The sequence below is a fragment of the Gadus morhua genome, chromosome 5 (genome assembly GCF_902167405.1).
Source record: "Gadus morhua chromosome 5, gadMor3.0, whole genome shotgun sequence".
Taxonomy (NCBI): Eukaryota; Metazoa; Chordata; class Actinopteri; order Gadiformes; family Gadidae; genus Gadus; species Gadus morhua.
Genome location: NC_044052.1, coordinates 18,493,700 through 18,516,307, shown reverse-complemented (window position 1 = coordinate 18,516,307; position 22,608 = coordinate 18,493,700). Strand labels below are relative to the sequence as shown.

At 53.0% G+C, this 22,608-nt stretch overlaps 1 protein-coding gene across 11 annotated transcripts in view; it reads left to right on the top strand.

Annotated features, from left to right (window-relative positions):
• numb (NUMB endocytic adaptor protein) overlaps positions 1 to 22,465 on the top strand; it is a 39,309-nt gene extending 16,844 nt beyond the window's left edge. Inside the window, exons 2-12 of one of the 11 annotated variants that reach the window (XM_030356854.1) lie at positions 3,500 to 3,636; positions 7,754 to 7,828; positions 13,898 to 13,930; positions 14,605 to 14,679; positions 14,922 to 14,945; positions 15,096 to 15,236; positions 15,565 to 15,769; positions 16,092 to 16,382; positions 18,143 to 18,286; positions 18,697 to 18,801; positions 20,038 to 22,465. In XM_030356854.1, coding sequence (XP_030212714.1) covers positions 3,511 to 3,636; positions 7,754 to 7,828; positions 13,898 to 13,930; positions 14,605 to 14,679; positions 14,922 to 14,945; positions 15,096 to 15,236; positions 15,565 to 15,769; positions 16,092 to 16,382; positions 18,143 to 18,286; positions 18,697 to 18,801; positions 20,038 to 20,858 — 2,040 coding nt within the window. In that variant the 5' untranslated portion in view covers positions 3,500 to 3,510 and the 3' untranslated portion in view covers positions 20,859 to 22,465. Of the gene's footprint in view, positions 1 to 3,499; positions 3,637 to 7,753; positions 7,829 to 13,897; positions 13,931 to 14,604; positions 14,680 to 14,921; positions 14,946 to 15,095; positions 15,237 to 15,564; positions 15,770 to 16,091; positions 16,383 to 18,115; positions 18,287 to 18,696; positions 18,802 to 20,037 lie in introns of those variants that run through there. The other 10 variants (XM_030356852.1, XM_030356853.1, XM_030356855.1 and 7 more) reach the window with 10 other exon arrangements.
• Positions 22,466 to 22,608: the final 143 nt, after the last annotated feature.

The window sequence follows — 22,608 nt, the reverse complement described above, 5'->3', positions numbered from 1 at the left end:
TACTTCCTGTGGCTGTGAGCTCATGATGTGGCGCCCTGCCCTCCATGCGCACTGCTAAACGGTCGAGTGGACTCAGCGACGTGTCTAAGATCGGCAAGCCCATCGTCATGGCGACCAGGTGTCTCCCAGCGGGGGTTCCGCCGTGGTCGAGGTGGCCGTGAGTCATCTCACCACCATCATCGCTCGCCGGCGGTTGGGCTATGATTCGGCCTGTTGTGTTAATGATCTCGGGTGTCCTAGCAACCGCGGGGCATGGATGGAGGGCCGATCGTTTTGATAAAGAGCCAACTTCATAAAAAAAACACAACCCCACGCTTTTATACTGAAGGCGAACATACTGTCTAAGGTCCCACGTTAAGCCCATATAAGGTCGCAAAAACAGTGCATGAACGATCAGATATACAACGTGAGGATGATGTCGACTCTACGCTCCCACTTGATGATCGTCCAAATGTTGAGGCCTATTCTCTCAAGCCTTTTTCACCACAGAGAGACAGTCCTGCCCTGGATTTTAGTGTTGATTTCTACGGGGCCTTTCCAACCATGACTCTTAAAGTTCTTATCCGTTTTGCGCAGAGGGCGCTTTTACTGTGTAGAGCAGCAAGCATCATACGCCGGAAAGGAAGAGTTGCAACACTTCCTGTGAACGTCGACATTATCTTGTTTATTCTGCTGCAGCCGCAGGCAAATGCAAGCACACGTCTGTTTGTGTGCGATAACACCATCAGGAAGGCTTTGCTCTCATCAGGATCCTGATCCAGGTAGCAGAGGTCCGGTGAATCCAGCAGGATTCTGGTCTGGGTCCAGATAGCAGAGGTCTGGTGAATCCAGCAGGATTCTGGTCTGGGTCCAGGTAGCAGAGGTCTGGTGAATCCAGCAGGATTCTGGTCTGGGTCCAGGTAGCAGAGGTCTGGTGAATCCAGCAGGATTCTGGTCTGGGTCCAGATAGCAGAGGTCTGGTGAATCCAGCAGGATTCTGGTCTGGGTCCAGATAGCAGAGGTCTGGTGAATCCAGCAGGATTCTGGTCTGGGTCCAGATAGCAGAGGTCTGGTGAATCCAGCAGGATTCTGGTCTGGGTCCAGATAGCAGAGGTCTGGTGAATCCAGCAGGATTCTGGTCTGGGTCCAGATAGCAGCGTTACAGCCTGGTCTGGATAGCAGAGTTCTTGTTTGGGTGTTGCTGCAGAAACCTCTCCTAAGCCGATCCACAGCCCGCTGCGTGACCCCCCCCTCCCTGGGAAGCTGAGGTGTGTGTGTGTGTGTGTGTGTGTGTAGACGTGTGGAACTGCATGGTGTTGACCAGGCTGACAGAGGCAGATAAGGCATCCATCCCTGCCTCGGGACCGCTCCCATCATCCAGACACCACTCTGGCCTGTACCTGGGTCCTTACCTGGGTCTGTACCCGGGTCCTTATCTGGGTCTGTACGTGGACATGAACGCTCTACTTTGGTGCCTGAGCATGTGCACCAAATCTCCCAGTCTGATCAGAGTAATACATACGCAGCCTCTGTGTATCGATCATGTTGTCATGTGATCATAACGGGTCTCCCTCATGTTGTCATGTGATCATAACGGGTCTCCCTCATGTTGTCATGTGATCATAACGGGTCTCCCTCATGTTGTCATGTGATCATAACGGGTCTCCCTCATGTTGTCATGTGATCATAACGGGTCTCCCTCATGTTGTCATGTGATCATAACGGGTCTCCCTCATGTTGTCATGTGATCATAACGGGTCTCCCTCATGTTGTCATGTGATCATAACCGTTCTCCCTCACGTTTCCATGTTGGGTGAGTGTGGGTTTAAGTAGCATAACTCGTAGTGTAGCCCGTAGCCGTGCTGCACAATACACACCCTGAACCGTTTTGTTTTCTCAACTATTTTTTTTACAGTGCGGGCATGTTTAATCTAGTAGCGTGTTCGCAGGATAACACAATGTGAGCAGGAAGGCAGGTCAGTTGTGTGTGTGTGTGTGTGTGTGTGTGTGTGTGTGTGTGTGTGTGTGTGTGTGTGTGTGTGTGTGTGTGTGTGTGTGTGTGTGTGTGTGTGTGTGTGTGTGTGTGTGTGTGTGTGTGTGTGTGTGTGTGGGGGGGGGGGGGGCCTTAATGGACTGTGTCACTGTGAGACAGGAACAGACCTTGGTTAATCAAGAAGTATCTCTTTTGCTCGCTCTCGTACTCTCTCCCTCTCTGAGATTTTTTTTTTTTTCTTCATAGTAATTAATTATCAGCTTCACCAATCCCATTCATCCTCCTTCTCTCTCTCTTCTGGCTCTCTCTCTGTGTGGCTCTCTCTCGCTCGCTCGCTCGCTCGCTCTCTCTCTCTAGCTCTGTGTCTCTCGGCCTTTCTCTATGTCCCTATCTCTTGCTCTCTCTCCCTTGCTACTTTCATCATTCCTATAATTAACATTTCCGCCGTTCTTCCATTTGTAGTCCTCACGAAACCTCTTTATTCTCTCAACGTGTTTAACAAAGAGATTAACCTTCCGTTTTAACACGAGTCCTTCTGGCGGTCCTGAAGTCTAACCCTCAAGCCTATGTCTTTGTTGAGGGGGTCCGTCCGTCTGTCTGTGGAGTCTCTCTGCCTGGAGCAGGTTGGTATGCTGCTCAGCTCCCAATACGCATTGGGATGAATCACACAGGAAATCGCTCTCTCGCTGTCTTTGTCTGTCGCCGTCTCTTGCTCTCTGTCTGTATCTGTCCCTCTCTCTCACTCTCTCCTCTCTCTGTGTGTGTGTGTGTGTGTGTGTGTGTGTGTGTGTGTGTGTGTGTGTGTGTGTGTGTGTGTGTGTGTGTGTGTGTGTGTGTGTGTGTGTGTGTGTGTGTGTGTGTGTGTGTGTGTGTGTGTGAATGCTGCAGTCTGTGGGTGGTGGTGGTGGAGGTTTTTGGGGACAGGATGTGAAAGTGGGTTACAGTGATGCGGTTATCCCAGAGCTAATTGAGGTGAAGGAATGAATTCTGGAAGTCTTTGGTGCACGATCAAACGCATCCTCCGTCAACACTGAGCCGCTGCCGACGCCGGGGGAGGATGTGCTCTGAGAGCGCGTTAGAGACGACGTTCAGGAGACGTCTCGCTGCGATGTGACCCACGCTTTCTAATGAAAAGGTTAACCAGCGTGGAACAGAGCGTAGGCCAAACTTGATCCGATCCTCAGGATGTGGCGAGATTAGAGAGAACAGCTTAGTTTCGACTGCTGCAGCAGGGTTCATATGGGGGAGAAAGAGCCGACATGTTTACGTCGGGTTGTTGGCACGTCTCTCTCATCGGCTGAACGTTACGGAGCAACTGTTACTTCGGTAAAAATGCAATTGAGCCGTAGAGGAAGTTACGTTTTACCCCGAATTTACTTTTCAGTACTCGGTGGGGACATGGGGTGTGTACTTGAGTATCATCGTTGTGTTTTTTTATTTGAATCCGATTTCTTTAAACCGACGTCAACGTATGGCTTGCCCTCAACCCCCCCCCCCTCCTTGTGTCTCTTGTATCCGTGGCAACAGGAGGCTCAGCGATGAACAAACTACGGCAGAGCTTCCGCCGGAAGAAAGACGTGTACGTCCCGGAGTCCAGCCGGCCGCACCAGTGGCAGACGGACGAGGAGGCCGTCCGCAGTGGAAAGTGCAGCTTCACCGTCAAGGTAGCGCTTCCTGTCCACGCCGCTTCCTGTCCGTCTCCCAACACTTTTCAGTCCAATCCAAACCACTTCCTGTCCAACTCAACGCGTCCTGATCAAACTGGCACGCGCGCGCACACACAACTGGCACGCGCGCGCACACACAACTGGCACGCGCGCGCACACACAACTGGCACGCACACTCTTGCTCACCGAACTGGGACACACATTTTCTCACTTAACTGGCACACGCACGCACTCGCTCGCTTAACTTGCGCACACACACGCACACTCTAACTCACTTAACACACACACAAACACACAGAGGTAGGAAGGCTCCTCAAGGACGCTACCTGTGATTAATGGTAGGACCCAGGGTGTGGGAGGCCTACTTCTATCTAGGCTGTGAGGAGAGCCTCCACACCAATCTGTTCGCTGCGTCTCCAGCCTGCAGCCTGGGGGGCTTTTAATGTCTTAAGTAAAGACATTTTAAATGTTTAGTTAAGATTGTTGACCTTTCAGCATTATCACATAATGCTCATAAAGACAGTTGTCATTAAAAGCAATGAATTATCAGTATCAAATAGACCCAACAATGTATCCAATTTTGTCCAAATGGCCAAAGCTCAAATTGCATTGCATATCAACTTATCAAGAATCTGAAATCTATAATCTGTCATTTAAGAGCCTGTACATACATTGATCTCCTGTATCTCTCTGCTGGGCATCTGGGGATGGTCAGTTTCGTCTGTCTCCTCCAACCACTCCCAAGGCTCACTGAGGGGGTTAACGTCTTCTCTCTCAGCGGTACCTGATCTTGCAGGCGAAGAACGCAGGGCTCTTAATGTCCTAACCCTCCCCAAAAACATGATGAATGCGGGGTCTTTTAATGTGGTAACTCCCAGCAACTCCGAACACCAAACATTATCAATGCGGGGCTTTTAATGTCCTAACTCGAGGGAGTCCATAGCCATCTTCACGTTGAAATAAACGACGCATGCTGGGAACTGTAATGCCTTTATTCTCAGGAGTTGGAACCGTAGTACAATTTCCCCGTTGAAATTAACAATTAATGGAGACTCTGGCTTTTAATGTCTGTAATCTCAGGGGACCATTGCTATCTTCACATCGAAATAATAAATGAACGGTAGGGCTTTAATGTCCTAACTCTCAGGAGAACCTTACTATCTTGATTAAAAAGAAATGTGAACGCCGGCTCTTTTTATTGTCCTAAATCTCAGCAGCCCATTACAAGACACGCATGGAGACGGAACAAGGCATGCTCGGACTTTAAATGTCCTAACCAACCACAACAAGCACAGGACGATCCCCTCACTACAGTACAACGCAGCAGTGAAAGGTTCACTCGTCAATACGGAGCCACTATCAGGCGGTCGGGGGCCCGCCGCTGCAGAGTGAGTCACCGCTAGGCTAGGCTAGGCTAGGCTACGCTACGCTACGCTACGTGTTGCTGCCTCCTGGAGTGAAGGAGATTGAGATTGAGCTAGGGGCGCGCGCGTGCCGTGACTGCTTGTGGTTTAGAGAGAGACACACACACACACACACACACACACACACACACACACACACACACACACACACACACACACACACACACACACACACACACACACACACACACACACACACACACACAACACACACAAAGGAAGAACTCGTCTGGCGGGGAGCGTGAAACGCGGCGAGGAGAAGCCACCGTCTAACGAGGTTGTCGAGCGTGGTCGCAGCGACAGGCGGCGTGCATCATGGGCGGCACGCCTGGTCGCCACGGTGATCGCCGAGCGCTGGCGCACGGTGTTTACATCCAGGGCCGGACCTGCTGTCGGCCGCAAGCCGGCGTGACACGTAATTAATGTGGAAAGGAAATACTGTGTGTGTGTGTGTGTGTGTGTGTGTGTGTGTGTGCGTGCATTTAATGCATGTAGGCATTGTGCAATTGAAGGCTCACTCTTTGAGTCAGCCTCCTAAAATACCCCGGGCAGGGGGAGGGAGGGGGGTTGATGCATGTCTTAGACCAGAGGGGGTGCGGATCAGGGCGTGGGTTCACTGAGGAAAGGGTGAGGACTTCCTCTGTCACCCTGCACACACAATGGACCCCCACCCCCACCCACACCCCGCCCCGTGCCCTAGGAAACTGGGAGGGGTCAACTGGTGACGTACTGAATACCAGCGCAGCCTGAAGAGCAGTATTTTTAGTTTGAGCCTTCATGTGGAGCTCAGCTCTACTGGTCCACCGAGGCCTCACCTGGTCAGGTAATGCCGCCCCCGTGGGGTCGCATAACTCCTCCCCCCCCCCCCTTAGGGTCAGGTAACTCCCCCTCCCACCTTAGGGTCAGGTAACTCCTCCCCCTCCTTAGGGTCAGGTAACTCCTCCCCCTCCTTAGGGTCAGGTAACTCCTCCCCCTCCTTAGGGTCAGGTAACTCCTCCCCCTCCTTAGGGTCAGGTAACTCCTCCCCCTCCTTAGGGTCTGGTAACTCCTCCCCCCTAGGGTCTGGTAACTCCTCCCCCCCTAGGGTCTGGTAACTCCTCCCCCCCTAGGGTCTGGTAACTCCTCCCCCTCCTTAGGGTCAGGTAACTCCTCCCCCCCCTTAGGGTCAGGTAACTCCCCCTCCCACCTTAGGGTCAGGTAACTCCTCCCCCTCCTTAGGGTCAGGTAACTCCTCCCCCTCCTTAGGGTCTGGTAACTCCTCCCCCTCCTTAGGGTCTGGTAACTCCTCCCCCTCCTTAGGGTCTGGTAACTCCTCCCCCTCCTTAGGGTCTGGTAACTCCTCCCCCCTAGGGTCAGGTAACTCCTCCCCCCCAGGGTCAGGTAACTCCTCCCCCCCTAGGGTCAGGTAACTCCTCCCCCCCTAGGGTCAGGTAACTCCTCCCTCCTTAGGGTCAGGTAACTCCTCCCTCCTTAGGGTCTGGTAACTCCTCCCCCTCCTTAGGGTCTGGTAACTCCTCCCTCCTTAGGGTCAGGTAACTCCTCCCCATGGGTTCAGGGTATCGTTGTGACATGGCCATTGTGCGATGCTACCCGCCACACTGACTCAATGAACGTTCCTCATAGGGATACATGATGATGGTGCTGCCATGCAGGACATCTCTCCCCGAGGGAGTGAGAGTGACGGCTCGTTTATCCTGGGCGCACGATAGATCAACGTGCAGTGCAACAGGTGTGCAGCCTGCCTCACCCATCCCCAGAGTCCTGTCAGTCAGACTCGGGCCAGGTGAGGCTGCTTCAACCAGCCATCATCAACACACATGATAGTTATTTTGGGGGAACTATTGGTAACGCTGGAATAAAATCGGTGATGTAACGCTCTGCTATTTATTTGGAGGTGTGATTGGTAACCGTTGTTGTGTGGGACACGGATATGTGTGGTGAGGTATTTATAGTCTCGGATGTGTGTTTGGTGATGTATTGTGTCTCTGGCGAGGCACTGGCAGGGCTAACTATAGGCCCTGGCGTGTACATTACTCCATGAACCCGGACACTCTCCGCAGCGATGAGTAATCGACTGGGAGTGAAATACCGAAGCCCTGGACGGGCCTTCAACGCAAACAGAGGAGGATGAGTCAAAGTCCAGGGCTGTGCCTACCCCCTTATCTCTGGGACCACGATACAACGCAGGGTACACACTGTGAACAGCCTCACACCATCAGAACACAGAGCCCATAACAAGCAGGGGAAGCATGCAATTCACCCTGCAACGCAGTATCCCGTGACACGCTCCTTCCCTCCCTGGGATTAATTAAATACGATCTTCTCTTATCAATGTCATAACGTCAAAGTTATGTTTAATGGTGTGGTGTGAAAAATGTGTATGAATGTCTCTTCCTCACACCCTTTCTCTCCTCCTATCTTTCTGTCTCTTTCTCTCTCCCTATCGCTGCTCCTCCCCCCCTTTCCTCCTCACCCTCTCTCTTTCCCTCTGTGTCTCTCCCTCTCTCTCCTCCTCCCTCTCTCCCTCCTCCCCCTCTCTCCCTCTCTCTCGTCCCCCCTCTCTCTCATCTTCCTGCTCTCTCCCTCTCTCTCCTCCTCTCCCTCTCTCCTCCTCCCCCTCTCTCCTCTTCCTCCTCTCCCTCTCTCTCCTCCTCCCCCTCCTCCCCCTCTCCCTCTCTCTACCCCTACAGTACCTGGGTCATGTGGAGGTGGAGGAGTCGCGGGGGATGCACATCTGTGAGGAGGCGGTCAAGAGACTCAAGACGGTACGTTCTCCCTGTGCACCAAGACACCTCCTACTCCTCTCCTTTCTCACCCTCCATTTGCTCCTTCTCTCCTTTCTACTCCTCCCGCCTCTCCTCGTCTCCAGGGAATCCCACTCTCCTCTCTCCCTCTTGTCATTCTCTACGTACTCATCTGCCTCCTCTCCTCGCCTCTCTCTCTCTCCCTCTCTCCCTGACTTTGGTTTGCATCCGGGCGGCCATCTTGGTCCTAGTCGGCCATCTTGGGCCGGGTCAGTCTCTTCTCCTCTGTTCTTAGGAGGCCATGGAGGTAGCACCACAGCAACCCCTGAGGCCGGTGATGATGATGATGATGATGATGGTGGTGTTGCTTTTACTACACCTGGCCCAAAATACACTCTCTCTATCTCTCTATGTCTCTCTCTTTCTCTCACTCTCTCAGGGTGAATTATTTTGTTTTACTCAGGGCTTCACCCGAGCCTGTTTCTTTCCCTTCCTTCTGTTCTCTTCACTAAGTCTTTGCTTAAGTCTCAAACTGCGTTGTTTTGTCTGTTCCTCCCACATTTCATGTCGCCAATGTGTCCGTCCAACCCCGGCCCAAGCTCCGCCCCCTTGCCCCAGTAAAGGTCATCCGACTCGAGCTTCCTGCTGTAGGTTATTGCAAACAAAGAGGGAATTCCTTCTCCGGGGAAGGAAACAGAATAATCTGTCCTCCAGGAAGGACTAATTCCCCAAGCCCCGCCCACCCTCTCAAACCGTATTCACACACACACGGTTGGTGTGTGAAAGAACCGTTTTGAGTGGCTTTGGACAAAAGCGTCCGCTAAATGCCCGCAATGTAAATTTCGTGTAGCTGGGTTTTCTTGTAGTGGTTCTGGGGTTGAATACATAGTAATGTACCAAGTGAGGTGTCTGCAGCTTTGAGCTCGGACTCACACGGGAGGTCGGCGCCCAAATAAACCAGTAATGAATTCTATCCGTGTATATGCATCGAGCTGAGTTTATAATTACACCGGTGATGTCAGGTGTGTGCGCACACACACACACACGCATGTACACGCACACGCACACACACACACACACACCCCCCCCTCCCCGGTCACATGCTTTGGGCTCCTGTGTGGTGGTGGCAGTGATGTGTAATTGAATTAGTCTGCCTGTGACCGGCCCCATGAGACGGGGTCTGTGTTCCTCGCCCGTCCCTTGGGGGCCCCCGCACTTCCTGGACTCGCACTCTGTGTCCGTCCCTCTCGCTGTGTGTACTACTTCAACGTGTGTTATTTTGTAATGTCTATGATGGCACCCGGTGAAATGCCGAGGGCGGGACCCCCCGCTCTGGGTTGCCTCTCCAGGTCTCCTCCTCGATCCCTAAGGGGGTCTCCCCATGCTCTTTGGGGGCTAGGGTCAGGGGATGGCCTGTGAGGCCCCATAGAAACCTACTGTGATTAAGGGCTGTGGAAACAACCCCGGGCTGACTCAGACTCAGAATGGCTGGGTCTCTGTGTTGGGGAGGGGACCGAAGGTTGAAGTGCCTCACGTTCTGAAGTAACACTGAATAAACAAGGAGAGAGACGGTGTATCTAATCATTTGGCTAACTCTAATCCTGGCCTGAGGTCATTAATCGACAAGGTAAATGATTAAGGGCGTGTTTCACGATGGATTCAAGAGTTTTATTGGTCACATACATATACAAGAAATGCAGTGAAATGAAAAGTGGAAGTGCCTGTAGAGATTGGGCAACATTCATGATATTAAGTATAAAATAATAATAATAGAATAAAAAGAATATATATAATAACAATTGAAACAATTAGCCCTAGATAGAATAACAAATTTGTAACTGTTTAGAAATTCAAAACGGTTACAGATTTGTTATTCTATACTGTGCTATTGTTTTTTCACACATTATGAGTCGGTCTGAGCGGCTCGGCCAATCAAACGACGCCGTGGTGTAGTGGGGGCCCCCTCGGTTATCGGGGGTTCCTGAGCCGTCCCTGGCCCGCTGGAGTCTGTTTCCCTCTGGGTTCGTCCGGGGCCCCTCCTCGCCATGTTTTAAGTGGCCCTCATCAGATTAACTTCTCCTGGCCAGTGTCAACACCCTGGTCACATGACCCCGCCCAGGACGTGGCAGTCTTACCTGGGTGCCTGACGGCACTCACCTGACAGGAAGTGATGCCGCGGTACGGAGCAGTGCTGCCCCCTGGTGGGCACCTGAGGGAACTGGTTTAGGACGACAACCTGTTGGTGGACTAAACAGGAAGTGATCTTTTTTTACCAAGAGTTACGCCAATGCTTTATCCCCACGAGACGAGACTTCCCAAAGTAGTGGTTAACGAGTAAGACTCCCAGCCTTGATGTACTGCGTTCACATCCCCGTTGCCTACAGTCCACCTTCGGGAAGATGCCATCACCCCATCATTAATGACATCCAAACAAAAAGCACCGTAGATTGCTTTGGACTAAGAAGTGAGCTGTAGTAGCGAATCCTCATGGAGACAGGTTCATAAACGATGTGTTTCGGCCAGCTGAACAAGGCAAGTCATCAGTGCTAACGGCTAGATTAGCCCAAAGGCTAATATACCTATTGGTGCTGATGGCTTTAGCTAATGGGTAAATTAGCCTTTTGGCTACTAGCCGTTTTTTTCCAATGCACCCATTAGCGTTGGTGTTAATGGCCCCCCTTGTATGTTCGCCATGAAGCTATTACGGCATTAACACTGAAACGAATGGCCCTGTTAGCTCTTGTCCTGTTTTTTTCTGGCAGCAGAGAGCTCTAATTAATGCCTGAGTACCTAGAGAGACCAGGCAGCCCAGATTGGAGAGCTTTTGCCCTGGGGGAGAGAGGTGTGTTCTGAGGCTGCTGTCTAGGTGGTCCTAGGCCCCCTAATGGTCTAGTCTGGCGTGAGTGGTCTCGCTGCGTCCTAGTGGTCTATGCGTATGCTAGTGGTCCAGCCGCGTGCTAGTGGTCTATGCGTATGCTAGTGGTCTAGCCGCGTGCTAGTGGTCTATGCGTATGCTAGTGGTCTAGCCGCGTGCTAGTGGTCTATGCGTATGCTAGTGGTCTAGTCGCCTGCTAGTGGTCTATGCGTATGCTAGTGGTCTAGACCTGTGCTAATGGTCTTGTCGCGTGCTGATGGTCTAGTCTCGTGCTATTGGGTTAGCCCTATGCTAATGGTCTTCCCAGCATGCATTTGGGCGGCGGTGGTCGTGCTGGTAATGAGAACTTTCTCCCAGCTCTCCGCGTGACTCAGAGATACACGAGGGGGGGGGGGGGGGAGTCTGCACTGCGGCACCACCAACCTCCAAACTGCCCTTCCGTTGTGATGTCCTAGTGATGTCACTTCCTGCTGCTGCTCCTGGCCTGAGGCCCGGTGCCCGGGGGGGTCGGGGGGAGGGGGGGGGGGGGGGAGTACTCTGTATTCCTGTGGTGAGTCGGTCTGTCTGCATGCCGGAGTCACTGAATGACAACGAAGCCGGAGCAAAGAAATATATCTGATATGAATATAAATGTTAAGAACGCAGCCCTGCATGGACTTCCAGATCCGGGAACCTCCACACGCTGCTGCGTGTTGTAACGGCGTCTCTGCGACACGCCGCTGCTTGCACAAGGCATGACGATGTGGCAAATGTACCCGAGGTGGCAGTTGCGTGTGTGTTTTTTGTTGCCTACCTTACCAACAACTGATCCTGGGCCGTGTCGTTGTCGTTCCCATGGAGACGGTCTCTCCGGGGTCATAGGTCGAGAAGGGACGTGTGTGTGTGTGTGTGTGTGTGTGTGTGTGTGTGTGTGTCCTCGCATCGGCCTTCTGTGCACACGGATTAGGAGTGGTGTCCTCGCCCATCATACCCCAGGCTGCTAGTTCGCTGGTTCCTTCATAGAGCCCCCCCATGCAGCTCCTGGAACGGGTTACTGAAGTATGGTTCGCTCGGGGCCAGGAGGTGAACACCAGATGGGGACTGAGCCCTCTCTCCTTCCCGGGCTCCGTCCCGGTTCAGACCCCGAGAACAGAAAACGCTCTTAACGGTCATCGTCGTGGAGATCCGTGAGACTCAATGGGTCTGGAGCAGCGACCGCAGCGACCGCAGCGACCCCCGCCGTCCAACCCCCCCCCCCCCCCCCCCCCCCCCTGCTCGTTAATGACCTGTATCTAATACCACTAAAAACAACTAAATGCTAATTCGACCGTCGTAGGGCATGCCGGCAACAGCGGCGGCCATGTTGAGAGAGAGTGTGGTGCTGGATGTTATGATGGGTCGGAGGCTTTAGGATTAAGGAGGTCTCACTGTTCAGGAATGTCCTCCTGATCTCCGGGTCTTTGAGAGCCAGCCTCCTCTTTATGAAGCCCCTTGCTCTTCGTCCCTCAGACCTCCCCCCTCCTCCTCCTCCTCCTCCTCCTCCTCCTCCCCCCCCCTCCCCCCCCTCACACCCACATTTAAATGGTTGTGTTTATTCCTTTGGTTGTCTTTTGTTGTTTTATATATATATTCTGTTGTCTTTTTAAGCAGGTTTTATTTATGCGGTTGCCGTAAAACAAAACCAAAAACATTCCCCTGAATCCCTTCCCAATCCTAAACTCTGTCTCAATCTAGTTAACCCATACTAGCTAGCCTAACCCCTTAAAATGATTCATCTGAATTACCGACTAACTAATAGCTTTGGAAACTCTAACCCGGGTCAACAGGACTGACCGGGTGAGAGTTCACTCACTCACTTACTTACCTAATCCCTCACTGTCTCATAACCAAGCCCACCAACGAACCAACCTCACTCACACACTCACCATCACCAAACCCTCTCCTCCCTGTGAAGTCACTAAACTCCCTCACCCACTCCCTCACCCACTCACTCACCGATCTCTCATTCAATCTCAACAACTGTGTGAATAGGGGGTGGGGGGGGGGGGGAGCAAGCATATTATCTTGAGTCGTAGAATCATATTCAGTTTATATACACACACGCGCACACATTTAAAAACACACACACACACACACACACACACACACACACACACACACACAGACACAGACACACACACATTTCAACACACAGACACTGCAAGACATACTGCAACACACACACATTTCAAAACAAACATACACATTTCAACACACACACACACGCGTGCAAATTTCAACACGCTTAGCAACCAGCATTCTCGCCGGCCAGCTAAACACACGCATCCCTCCTTGCACCCGTCTGAGGGCTGACGTTGATGATGTCACGGCCGTGCGCTCCCTGTGGCGTGGCGTTGCCCATAGCGACGGCGGTACTGATGCTGTCCTGAGCGACCGGGGTCCGCCCCGCTGGGAACGTCGTTTCCCCTGCATGCCCGGGGCTGAACACGCGCCGGACCCGGGCGTAGACACCTAGGGCTGCTGGCCCGCAGGTCTGCTGTCAGACAGACGGGTAAGACAGACAGACAGACAGACAGACAGTGGGAGGCGCAGCCTGTTGGGGGGGCAGTGGTTTATGCGGGCCGTGGAGACGCTATGAGTGGTACGCTTCCACCGCTCCTCTCTTGGTTATAGGGGCGTGTTGATCTACCAACCGGCTGTGACTCTGATCAGGCATTACCAGGACTCCCACTTGTGATGTCATTAACAGCTCAATTCTAAAACGGCTGGTCATTTCTGATCAACATCCCCCCTGGTGGAGGAATAGTGCCCCCCCGCCCCCCCGCCCCTCTGCGTTCTGCTGGTCAGTGTTGAGAGTAGGTTGACTCTAAAAGGCAAACCTGGGATGGACTCAGATCTAGACCGGATCTGGAGTCTCCATCTCTAATCCCACCGCTGTTGCTTGGGTCATGATGTCATCCCAGTAACACCTCGCCCAATAACACTTCCTGTTTTGGAAAACAAAACAAGCCAATCACCTCCCCGGCTTCTCATCCACTAATACCACACCACCCAACACCCCGCCCCGCCCCCCTCACCCTAACCCTAACCCCCCCCCCCCCTCCCTCTGGGCTCCACAGAACAAGTAGACCTCATCTGTAACCTTCTCATGCCTTGTCCCCTCCCCCTCACTCTGACCTCCCCCAATCCCCCCCCCCTTCTCCCACACACCCCCCACCAACCCATTCCACTTCCAGGACAGGAAGTTCTTCAAAGGATTCTTTGCAAAAGTAAGTTACGCTTCGTGTGTGCTCGCTGTGTGCCTCCCTGCCTCTCTCTCCACCCCCGTCTCCTCCTCTCTCTTATTTTTTTGTTTGTTTTGCTGTTCTGTTTGTTGTTGACCGATCTTCTCTCCTTACGTAACATGGTGTCACAACTGTTTCGTCAGTCAGGATAGGAGCACGCACACACACACGCACTGACACACCTAGAGCGACTGAGAGAGAGACATTGATATGAAGGAGAGCGAGAGAGAGACAGAATAAGAGGGAGCGAGGCTTCTTCAGTCTCACCTCCTCTTCCTCAGAACCCCTGAGCTCCATCTGCTGCTGTTTTCCCTAGAAGCCTTCATCAAGGCCTCCTCTTCCTCCCAGTCTATCCCTACCTCGGGGGTAACTCCTCCTCCTGCTCCTGCTGCTCCTCCCCTTCCTCCTCCTCCTCCTCCTCCTCCTCCTCCTCCTCCTCCTCCTCCTCCTCCTCCTCCTCCTCCTCTCTGAGAACAAACTTACTCTGTACTTTCTCACTCTTTCAGGTCAGGTGTGTGTGTGTGTGTGTGTGTGTTTGTGTGTGTGTTGAGTTCATCCATACACTTTGTGTCCCTAAAGACGTCATAACGGAGGCCGTTCGTAGTGGTGGCGTGTTGCGGTGGCGTGTCTAACGACGCCCGTCTCTGATTGGCTTACAGGCGGGGAAGAAGGCAGTGCGCGCCGTGCTGTGGGTGTCGGCGGACGGTCTGCGCGTGGTCGACGACAAGACCAAGGTAGCGTCTGCTCTCCTCTTCCTGCCCTGTACCAGTTCACACCCTGGGGAACACCGCCCCCTGCTGGAGGAAGCTGGTATCATTTGTTTAGTTCTGCCATGTGCCATGACGCTATTCTTTATTTGAAGCCGGCAGCTGGTGTTTGTTTTCATCATTCAGCCGGTGTTTTATCTAACTGTATCAATGAATATTTTTTGGATGAAGTCCATTGATCCGTGATGCATTTTTTTCTTTGTTCAAAGGCCGGGTCCCCAAAAGCAAAAACGGTAAAAAAACGGGGCATAATAAGTCAACGCAAAATCCAAAGCACATGAATAAGATAAAATAAAAAAATGAGGACTGTTCAAATAAAAGCTTTACCAACGATGCATTAATAGAAGCATCTCAGTAAGTAGGGCCTCTCTCCACGCTCACAGGACCTGATCCTGGACCAGACGATAGAGAAGGTCTCGTTCTGCGCTCCAGACCGTAACTTCGAGCGGGCCTTCTCCTACATCTGCCGGGACGGCACCACGCGGCGCTGGATCTGCCACTGCTTCCTGGCCGTCAAGGACTCGGTGAATACATACCTATAGATTAGGATCATAATGATGATATGACGATGACATCTGTGTGGGTCATGTGACGTGCATGTGGGTCATTTGAGGTCGGGACGACCATGTGACGTGCTTGTGGGTCATGTGACGTCGGAGACCATGTGACGTGCCTGTGGGTCATGTGACGTCGGGGCGACCACGTGACGTGCGTGTGGGTCATGTGACGTGCGTGTGGGTCATGTGACGTCGGGGCGACCACGTGACGTGCGTGTGGGTCATGTGACGTCGGGGACGACCACGTTGACGTGCGTGGGTCATGTGACGACGGTGTGTGTGTGTGTCTCCCCAGGGCGAGCGGCTGAGCCACGCGGTGGGCTGTGCCTTCGCCGCCTGCCTGGAGCGGAAGCAGAAGCGCGAGAAGGAGTGCGGCGTGACGGCCACCTTCGACGCCAACCGCACCACCTTCACCCGGGAGGGGTCCTTCCGCGTCACCACGGCGACGGAGGCGGCGGAGCGGGAGGAGGTGATGCGGCAGCTGCAGGAGGCCAAGAAAGGTCAGAGTTCGGGGAAGCCCCAAAGTGTCCGTGACGACCGAGGACAAACAACCGTCGATGTTTACACGCTAGGCTAACGAGTGACGCTAGCCAAGCTAGGCCCAGTGAGCTCCCAGTTAGCTTATCGGCTATCAGGCCGACAAACTAAAATATGTACAATACTAGCGCCTAATTTTCCTTTACTGTGTGTAGAATAGTATCTAGACTAAACACGGAGGCTGTACTCCCACTTCACCCCACACGGTGTTCGGGGGCTAGGCTATCTGCTAGGCTATCGGCTAGGCTACCGCTAACCATCCAACGCGCTGAACTCCTCCCACAGCCGAGGCTGCGCCCCCGCCGCCGAGCTCCGCCTCCAGCGGCAACGGCTCCTCGGGCCCCCCGTCGGACTCGCCGGGCTCCTCCCCCCCGCTGTCGGCCGCCACGCTGGGCCCCCAGGCCATCCCGCGGCGCCACGCCCCGGCCGACGCCCTGGCGCGGCAGGGCTCGTTCAGGGGCTTCCCGGGCCTCAGCCAGAACAGCTCGCCCTTCAAGAGGCAGATGTCGCTGCGCATCGGCAACGAGCTGCCGGGCGGCGGCCCCCCCCGCAAAGACTTCCCCCTCAAGAACAGCGGTGAGCGGCTTGTTGTGTTAAGGGTTGTTGTGCTCAGTGTGGTTGTTGGGTTTAGTGTTGTTGGGTTTGGTGGTGTTATGTTTAGTGTTGTTGTTGTGTTTAGGCTTGTTATTGTGTTGAGTGTTGTTGTTGTGTTTAGGCTTGTTGTTTGGTTTAGTGTGGTTGTGGTGTTTAGGCTTGTTGGGTTTAGTGTGGTTGTTGTGTTTAGGCTTGTTGTTGGGTTTAGTGTGGTTGTTGTGTTTACGATTGTTGTGTTGAGTGTTGTTGTTGTGTTTAGACTTGTTGTTGGGTTTAGTGTGGTTGTTGTGTTTAGGCTTGTTGGGTTTAGTGTGGTTGTTGTGTTTAGGCTTGTTGTTGGGTTTAGTGTGGTTGTTGTGTTTAGGCTGGTTGTTGGGTTTAGTGTGGTTGTGTTTAGGCTTGTTGTTGGGTTTAGTGTGGTTGTGTTTAGGCTTGTTGTTGGGTTTAGTGTGGTTATTGTGTTTAGGCTGGTTGTTGGGTTTAGTGTGGTTGTGTTTAGGCTTGTTGTTGGGTTTAGTGTGGTTGTTGTGTTTAGGCTGGTTGTTGGGTTTAGTGTGGTTGTGTTTAGGCTTGTTGTTGGGTTTAGTGTTGTTGGGTTTAGTGTGGTTGTTGTGTTTAGGCTTGTTGTTGGGTTTGGTGTGGTTTTGTGAAGGGTTGTTGTGCTCAGTGTGGTTGTTGGGTTTAGTGTTGTTGGGTTTGGTGGTGTTATGTTTAGTGTTGTTGTTGTGTTTAGGCTTGTTATTGTGTTGAGTGTTGTTGTTGTGTTTAGGCTTGTTGTTTGGTTTAGTGTGGTTGTGGTGTTTAGGCTTGTTGGGTTTAGTGTGGTTGTTGTGTTTAGGCTTGTTGTTGGGTTTAGTGTGGTTGTTGTGTTTACGATTGTTGTGTTGAGTGTTGTTGTTGTGTTTAGGCTTGTTGTTGGGTTTAGTGTGGTTGTTGTGTTTAGGCTTGTTGGGTTTAGTGTGGTTGTTGTGTTTAGGCTTGTTGTTGGGTTTAGTGTGGTTGTTGTGTTTAGGCTGGTTGTTGGGTTTAGTGTGGTTGTGTTTAGGCTTGTTGTTGGGTTTAGTGTGGTTGTTGTGTTTAGGCTGGTTGTTGGGTTTAGTGTGGTTGTGTTTAGGCTTGTTGTTGGGTTTAGTGTGGTTGTTGTGTTTAGGCTGGTTGTTGGGTTTAGTGTGGTTGTGTTTAGGCTTGTTGTTGGGTTTAGTGTGGTTGTGTTTAGGCTTGTTGTTGGGTTTAGTGTGGTTGTTGTGTTTAGGCTTGTTGTTGGGTTTGGTGTGGTTTTGTTAAGGGTTCTTTTGATTAGTGTTGTTGGGTTTAGTGTGGTTGTTGTATAATGTGTTGCTGTCTCCATAGCCCTGTTGTCTGGCGTTGTGTAACGTTGTGTTTCTGTCTCCATAGCCCTGTTGTCTGGTGTTGTGTATCATTGTGTAACGTTGTGCTGCTGTCTCCATAGCCCTGTTGTCTGGCGTTGTGTAACGTTGTGTTTCTGTCTCCATAGCCCTGTTGTCTGGTGTTGTGTATCGTTGTGTAACGTTGTGTTGCTGTCTCCATAGCCCTGTTGTCTGGTGTTGTGTATCGTTGTGTAACGTTGTGTTGCTGTCTCCATAGCCCTGTTGTCTGGTGTTGTGTATCGTTGTGTAACGTTGTGTTGCTGTCTCCATAGCCCTGTTGTCTGGTGTTGTGTATCGTTGTGTAACGTTGTGTTGCTGTCTCCATAGCCCTGTTGTCTGGTGTTCCCTCCCCAGTGGTGGAGGTGGAGGGCGAGGCCGACAGCATCAGCTCCCTCTGCAGTCAGATCACCACCGCCTTCAGCGGGGGGCCGAGGGACCCCTTCGCCTCCGCCCCCATGCCCAAGCCCACCTCCTCCCCGCAGTCGCCGGTCGCTCCAGGTAAGCTCCCCCCCGTCTCTCTCTCCACCCCGTCTCCCCCCCGTCTCCCCCTGCTGGCAGGGCCATGTACTGCGCCGTTTAGTTCAGCAAGAGAAATGTGTTGCTGTGTGTGTGTGTGTGTGTGTGTGTGTGTGTGCGTGTGCGTGCGTGCGTGCGCTCTCACTGGGCATGGGTTCGATCAGAAGCCGTTTCTGACTCAACCATCTCATCCTTCACGTTGGCTCACTCTTCACTCTTTATCTTTACAATCATTCATTTGTTTACATTTGCATCCACCGCCTAACAACACCCCGTTCGCTCACAGCATGTGTGCGCGGCGCGCGCCTGCATGTGTCGCGGCGCGCGCCTAGCCTAGCCTAGCCTAGCCTAGCATGCCCGGCTCTAGCGTCTTGTCTCTCTCTGTGCCGTAGTGAACGGCTCGTCGCCCGCTTACCCCCCAGCCCTGCCCCCTCCGCTGCCCGCCCGGGACACTAACCCCTGGGCTAGGCTCCCAGCGGGCCTCCATTCGGCCCCAGGTAAGCACCACAGTCCCCCCGACCACCCTGGAGCTCACCGGAGGTCCGGTCCTCGTGTTTGTCCGGCCTGAGAAATGTGCATGATGTGTTTGGTGCTCGGCCGGCCTTTCCATGAGTGCTTGCTACGTCTGGCTATGGTCTCTTAGCTTACATGCTAACAGCTATGCTATGTCTGGCTATGGTCTGTGAGCATAGCTTTTAGCACGTAAGCCATGTCTGGCTATGGTCTCTTAGCATATATTTTAGCATGTAAGCTATGTCTGGCTAATCTCTCATATCTTATATCTAAGCAGTTAAGCTATATTGCCGTCTTAGCATAGCTTTTAGAATGTATGCGATGTCACAGCTAAAGCATAGCTTCTAGCATAAGAACATCTCTTTCCAGTATGATTCTCTCCACTTGCATTGCAGATATTATGTAGAAAATGGGATTGGGCCTAAGGCCAAATCCCATTTCTACCCCTTATGCCTTCCCCTTATGCCTTCCCCTTACCCCTACCCCTTACCCTTACCCCTTCAAAACAAGGGCGAGGGGTAAGGGGTAGGAATGGGGTTGGGCCTTACTTCACTGTCTACCAAAAGGTCCCGCTGTGGTTCAGCCCAGGGGCCGCAGTGCTAGAGGGAGAGTAGTGCCGTGTTGACTCAACGTGTGTCCCCACGTATTAGATTCATACAGCGTAGAGGCAAGATAGACGCGACGTATTGAGTCAATTACTGTACGTCCACACACCAGAGGCGAATTGAGCGACCAAATCGCCGGAAGTCATTCACTTTCTATGGGCAAGAGCGACCAACGCGACCCAAGCGACCAACGCTACCAGCGGCCAAAGTCGAGCGACCAGAGCGTCCAAAAAATGTTGAAAACTTTTGAACTTCATGCAAATTACTATGACGCGCTTCAGCGGCAAAACACTGACAGCCAATCGGAGTGTAGACGCTCTTCGCTTGCGTGGATCCCAGGGAACTCCGGCAGGCACTTTTGAATTGTACGTCATGAGCGACTTGAGCGACCGAAGCGAACAGAAATATTCGCAGCGAAACTTTATTTAATATTTCTGTTCGCTTCTGGTCGCTGGTGTGGACGCACAGTCAGTCCCATAAGCCCAGACCCCTAGCTGCTCCTTTAATGAACTGGTGTCTGACTAGGATTGATGTTGGGTACCCCCGTACCTCCATGGGTACCGCTACTCACTGCTGTTCTGTTCCCCCCCCCCCCCCCCCCCCTCTCCCGAACAGGAAGTGACTGGTCCACGTCGGCGACGGGGCCGGCCCTGGGGGGCCCCGGCTCCTCCCCCGCCCTGCCCTCCCACCGCCGCACCCCCTCGGAGGCGGACCGCTGGCTGGAGGAGGTCACCAAGTCCGTCCGGGTGCCCCCGCAGCCGGTGGCGGTGGCGCCCCACCTGGGCCCCCCCGCGGGACAGCACCCCGGGGCGGCCCCCACCCTGCCGCCGCCCATGGGCTTCCTGCCCCCGCCCATGCCCATGCTGCCCCCGCGCCAGCCGGCGGCGGCGGCGGCCTACCCGGTGTCCAACGGGCTGGCGTTCGGCCCGCCTGTGGTGCCCGTGGTGGGCATCACCCCGTCCCAGATGGTGGCCAACGTGTTCGGGTCGGCCGCCCAGCCCCCGCCCCCCTCCATCGCCCCCCACCCCCAGATGCTGCAGCAGCCGTTCCCCATGCCCCACTACGACCACGGCCACGCCCATCCCCACGCGCTGGCCGCCGCCCACTACAGCAAGCCCCTCCTCCTGCCCCCCGTCCTTAGCCCCGCCCCCCTGCTGCAGCCCTCGTCCAATGGCAGCGCGGCGTTCAACGGCGGCGCGGCAGGGGAGAACTGGGCCACTGCCGCCGCCTCCCATCAGCTCCCCTCCCTGGCCCCGCCCTCCCCCGCCCTGGCCCCGCCCAAGACCTCGCTGGCCCCGCCCCCTCCCGCCGGGCAGGTGGACGCCTTCGAGGCCCAGTGGGTGGCGCTGGAGGGGCGGTCCCGTCAGCACGCCTCCCCCTCCCCCACCAACCCCTTCTCCAGCGAGCTGCACCAGACCTTCGAGATCCAGCTCTGAAGACCCTCCCACTCTCCCCATTCTGCTCCCGGATAGAGGGGGGGGAGGGCTCTGAAGACCCTCCCCTCCCCCAATAACAGGGGGGTCGGGGGGTTAGGGAGATCTGAAGCCCCTCCTCTCTCCTCCTTCTCCAGGGGGGAGGGGGTTAGGGAGCCCCCCTACAGCTGTTGGAGACGGAAAGACTTGAGGAGGAAGATATATAAAACTGTAGAGGCTGATGTGGTGGCTAGAGAGGAGGGGGAGGAGTCTTCTGAAGCAGAGGGGGGGGGGGGTGAGGAGACGTGTGTGTGTGTGTGTGGGAGGGGGGGGGCGGGGGGGTGACGGACGAGGCGTGAGGTTCCGCCTCTAGTGGTTGGCCCCGCCCACCCCAGCATCTCATTACATTGCCTGTATCTGTTTTTGTTGTTATGACATCATGATCGTTGTCATCATCCATCGCCCCTGCAAAGTGGTGGGAGACCCCGAACGCTGACTCAAAAACCTCCCTCTCCCCCCCCCCCCCCCCCGCCCCCTCACTGGCCTTCGGACCACCGACAGCACTGAGAGACCCCCAGCTTCCAGACAGGAGGTCCTAACCCTCGATGACTTCACAATCAGAAGGAACTCAAGAGCGACCGAATGCCAAAATCTTTATTTTTATGCATCGAGTATATTTTAAATAGCTATGAAATCTAAAACGGAGAAGTTGTAAGTTATCTTTGCCAAAGGCACAGGCTAGCTAAAAGGTGTGTGTGTGTGTGTGTGTGTGTGTGTGTGTGTGTGTGTGTGTGTGTGTGTGTGTGTGTGTGTGTGTGTGTGTGTGTGTGTGTGTGTGTGTGTGTGTGTGTGTGTGTGTGTGTGTGTGTGTGTGTGTGTGTGTGTGTAAGAAGTGACCCTATATATATTACGCATAAATATATATCTTTAAAGAATCTATACTGAACACACCGCCGGTGGCAGTGGTAGTTTTCCATGTTCTGTAGAGAGGTTGTGTGAAGGGACTGCTGCTTTTACTCGTTTATTTAACGATTTTTATTTTTTAAAACAAAAAGCATTGCCGTCAAAGGTATCCTGTGATTGGATGCCCAGGATCGCATTTAATATAAAGGGGCGTCATTGCAGCAACAATCAGTTTGGACCCGACAATGGCGGTGGCGCCCCCTGCTGGTGACTCCTCCACTGGCGTCCTCTTTTTAAACTCATTTATTTTAATTTTAAATAGTTTAGTACTCGCCATAGTACTTAACATTTGATTTTTCCTCATGATCTTCCTTTTATTTTGTGTTAACATTCTATATTTTCTCGGTATTTCCATGATTTTTTTTAATTTGCACAAGCACTAAGAATAGATAAAGGACCTCACAGGTGGCTGTGATCCGCAGTAAGCAACATGGCGACGGGATTTGTAGTTCTGCACAAGCTACGGCCCAACGGTTAGACCGTGGCGTCACCTCAACACGGTCTGCTCTCAATCTGGTTCATCTCTCAATGTCTTATTTTCCCTCGTTAAACGCTAGATTCTTTTTTTTTCTTTTTTATCAAGCCTGTGAATGATTTTATTCTGATTTTATTTTATTTTGTACATTGAAGCTAAAGGAATGAATAAATCTATGGTGGTAGAGGAAAAAGGCTGCCTGTGTGTGTATTCTTTTGGCTGTGTATTTATCTACATTAACTGTCATAAGAAGCTAAAAAATTTAAAATCCTTTGGCTGCATAATCCAACGTTCCTGAAGTCCGCCGCATGACTCACCGGGTAGATGGAGAGAGCT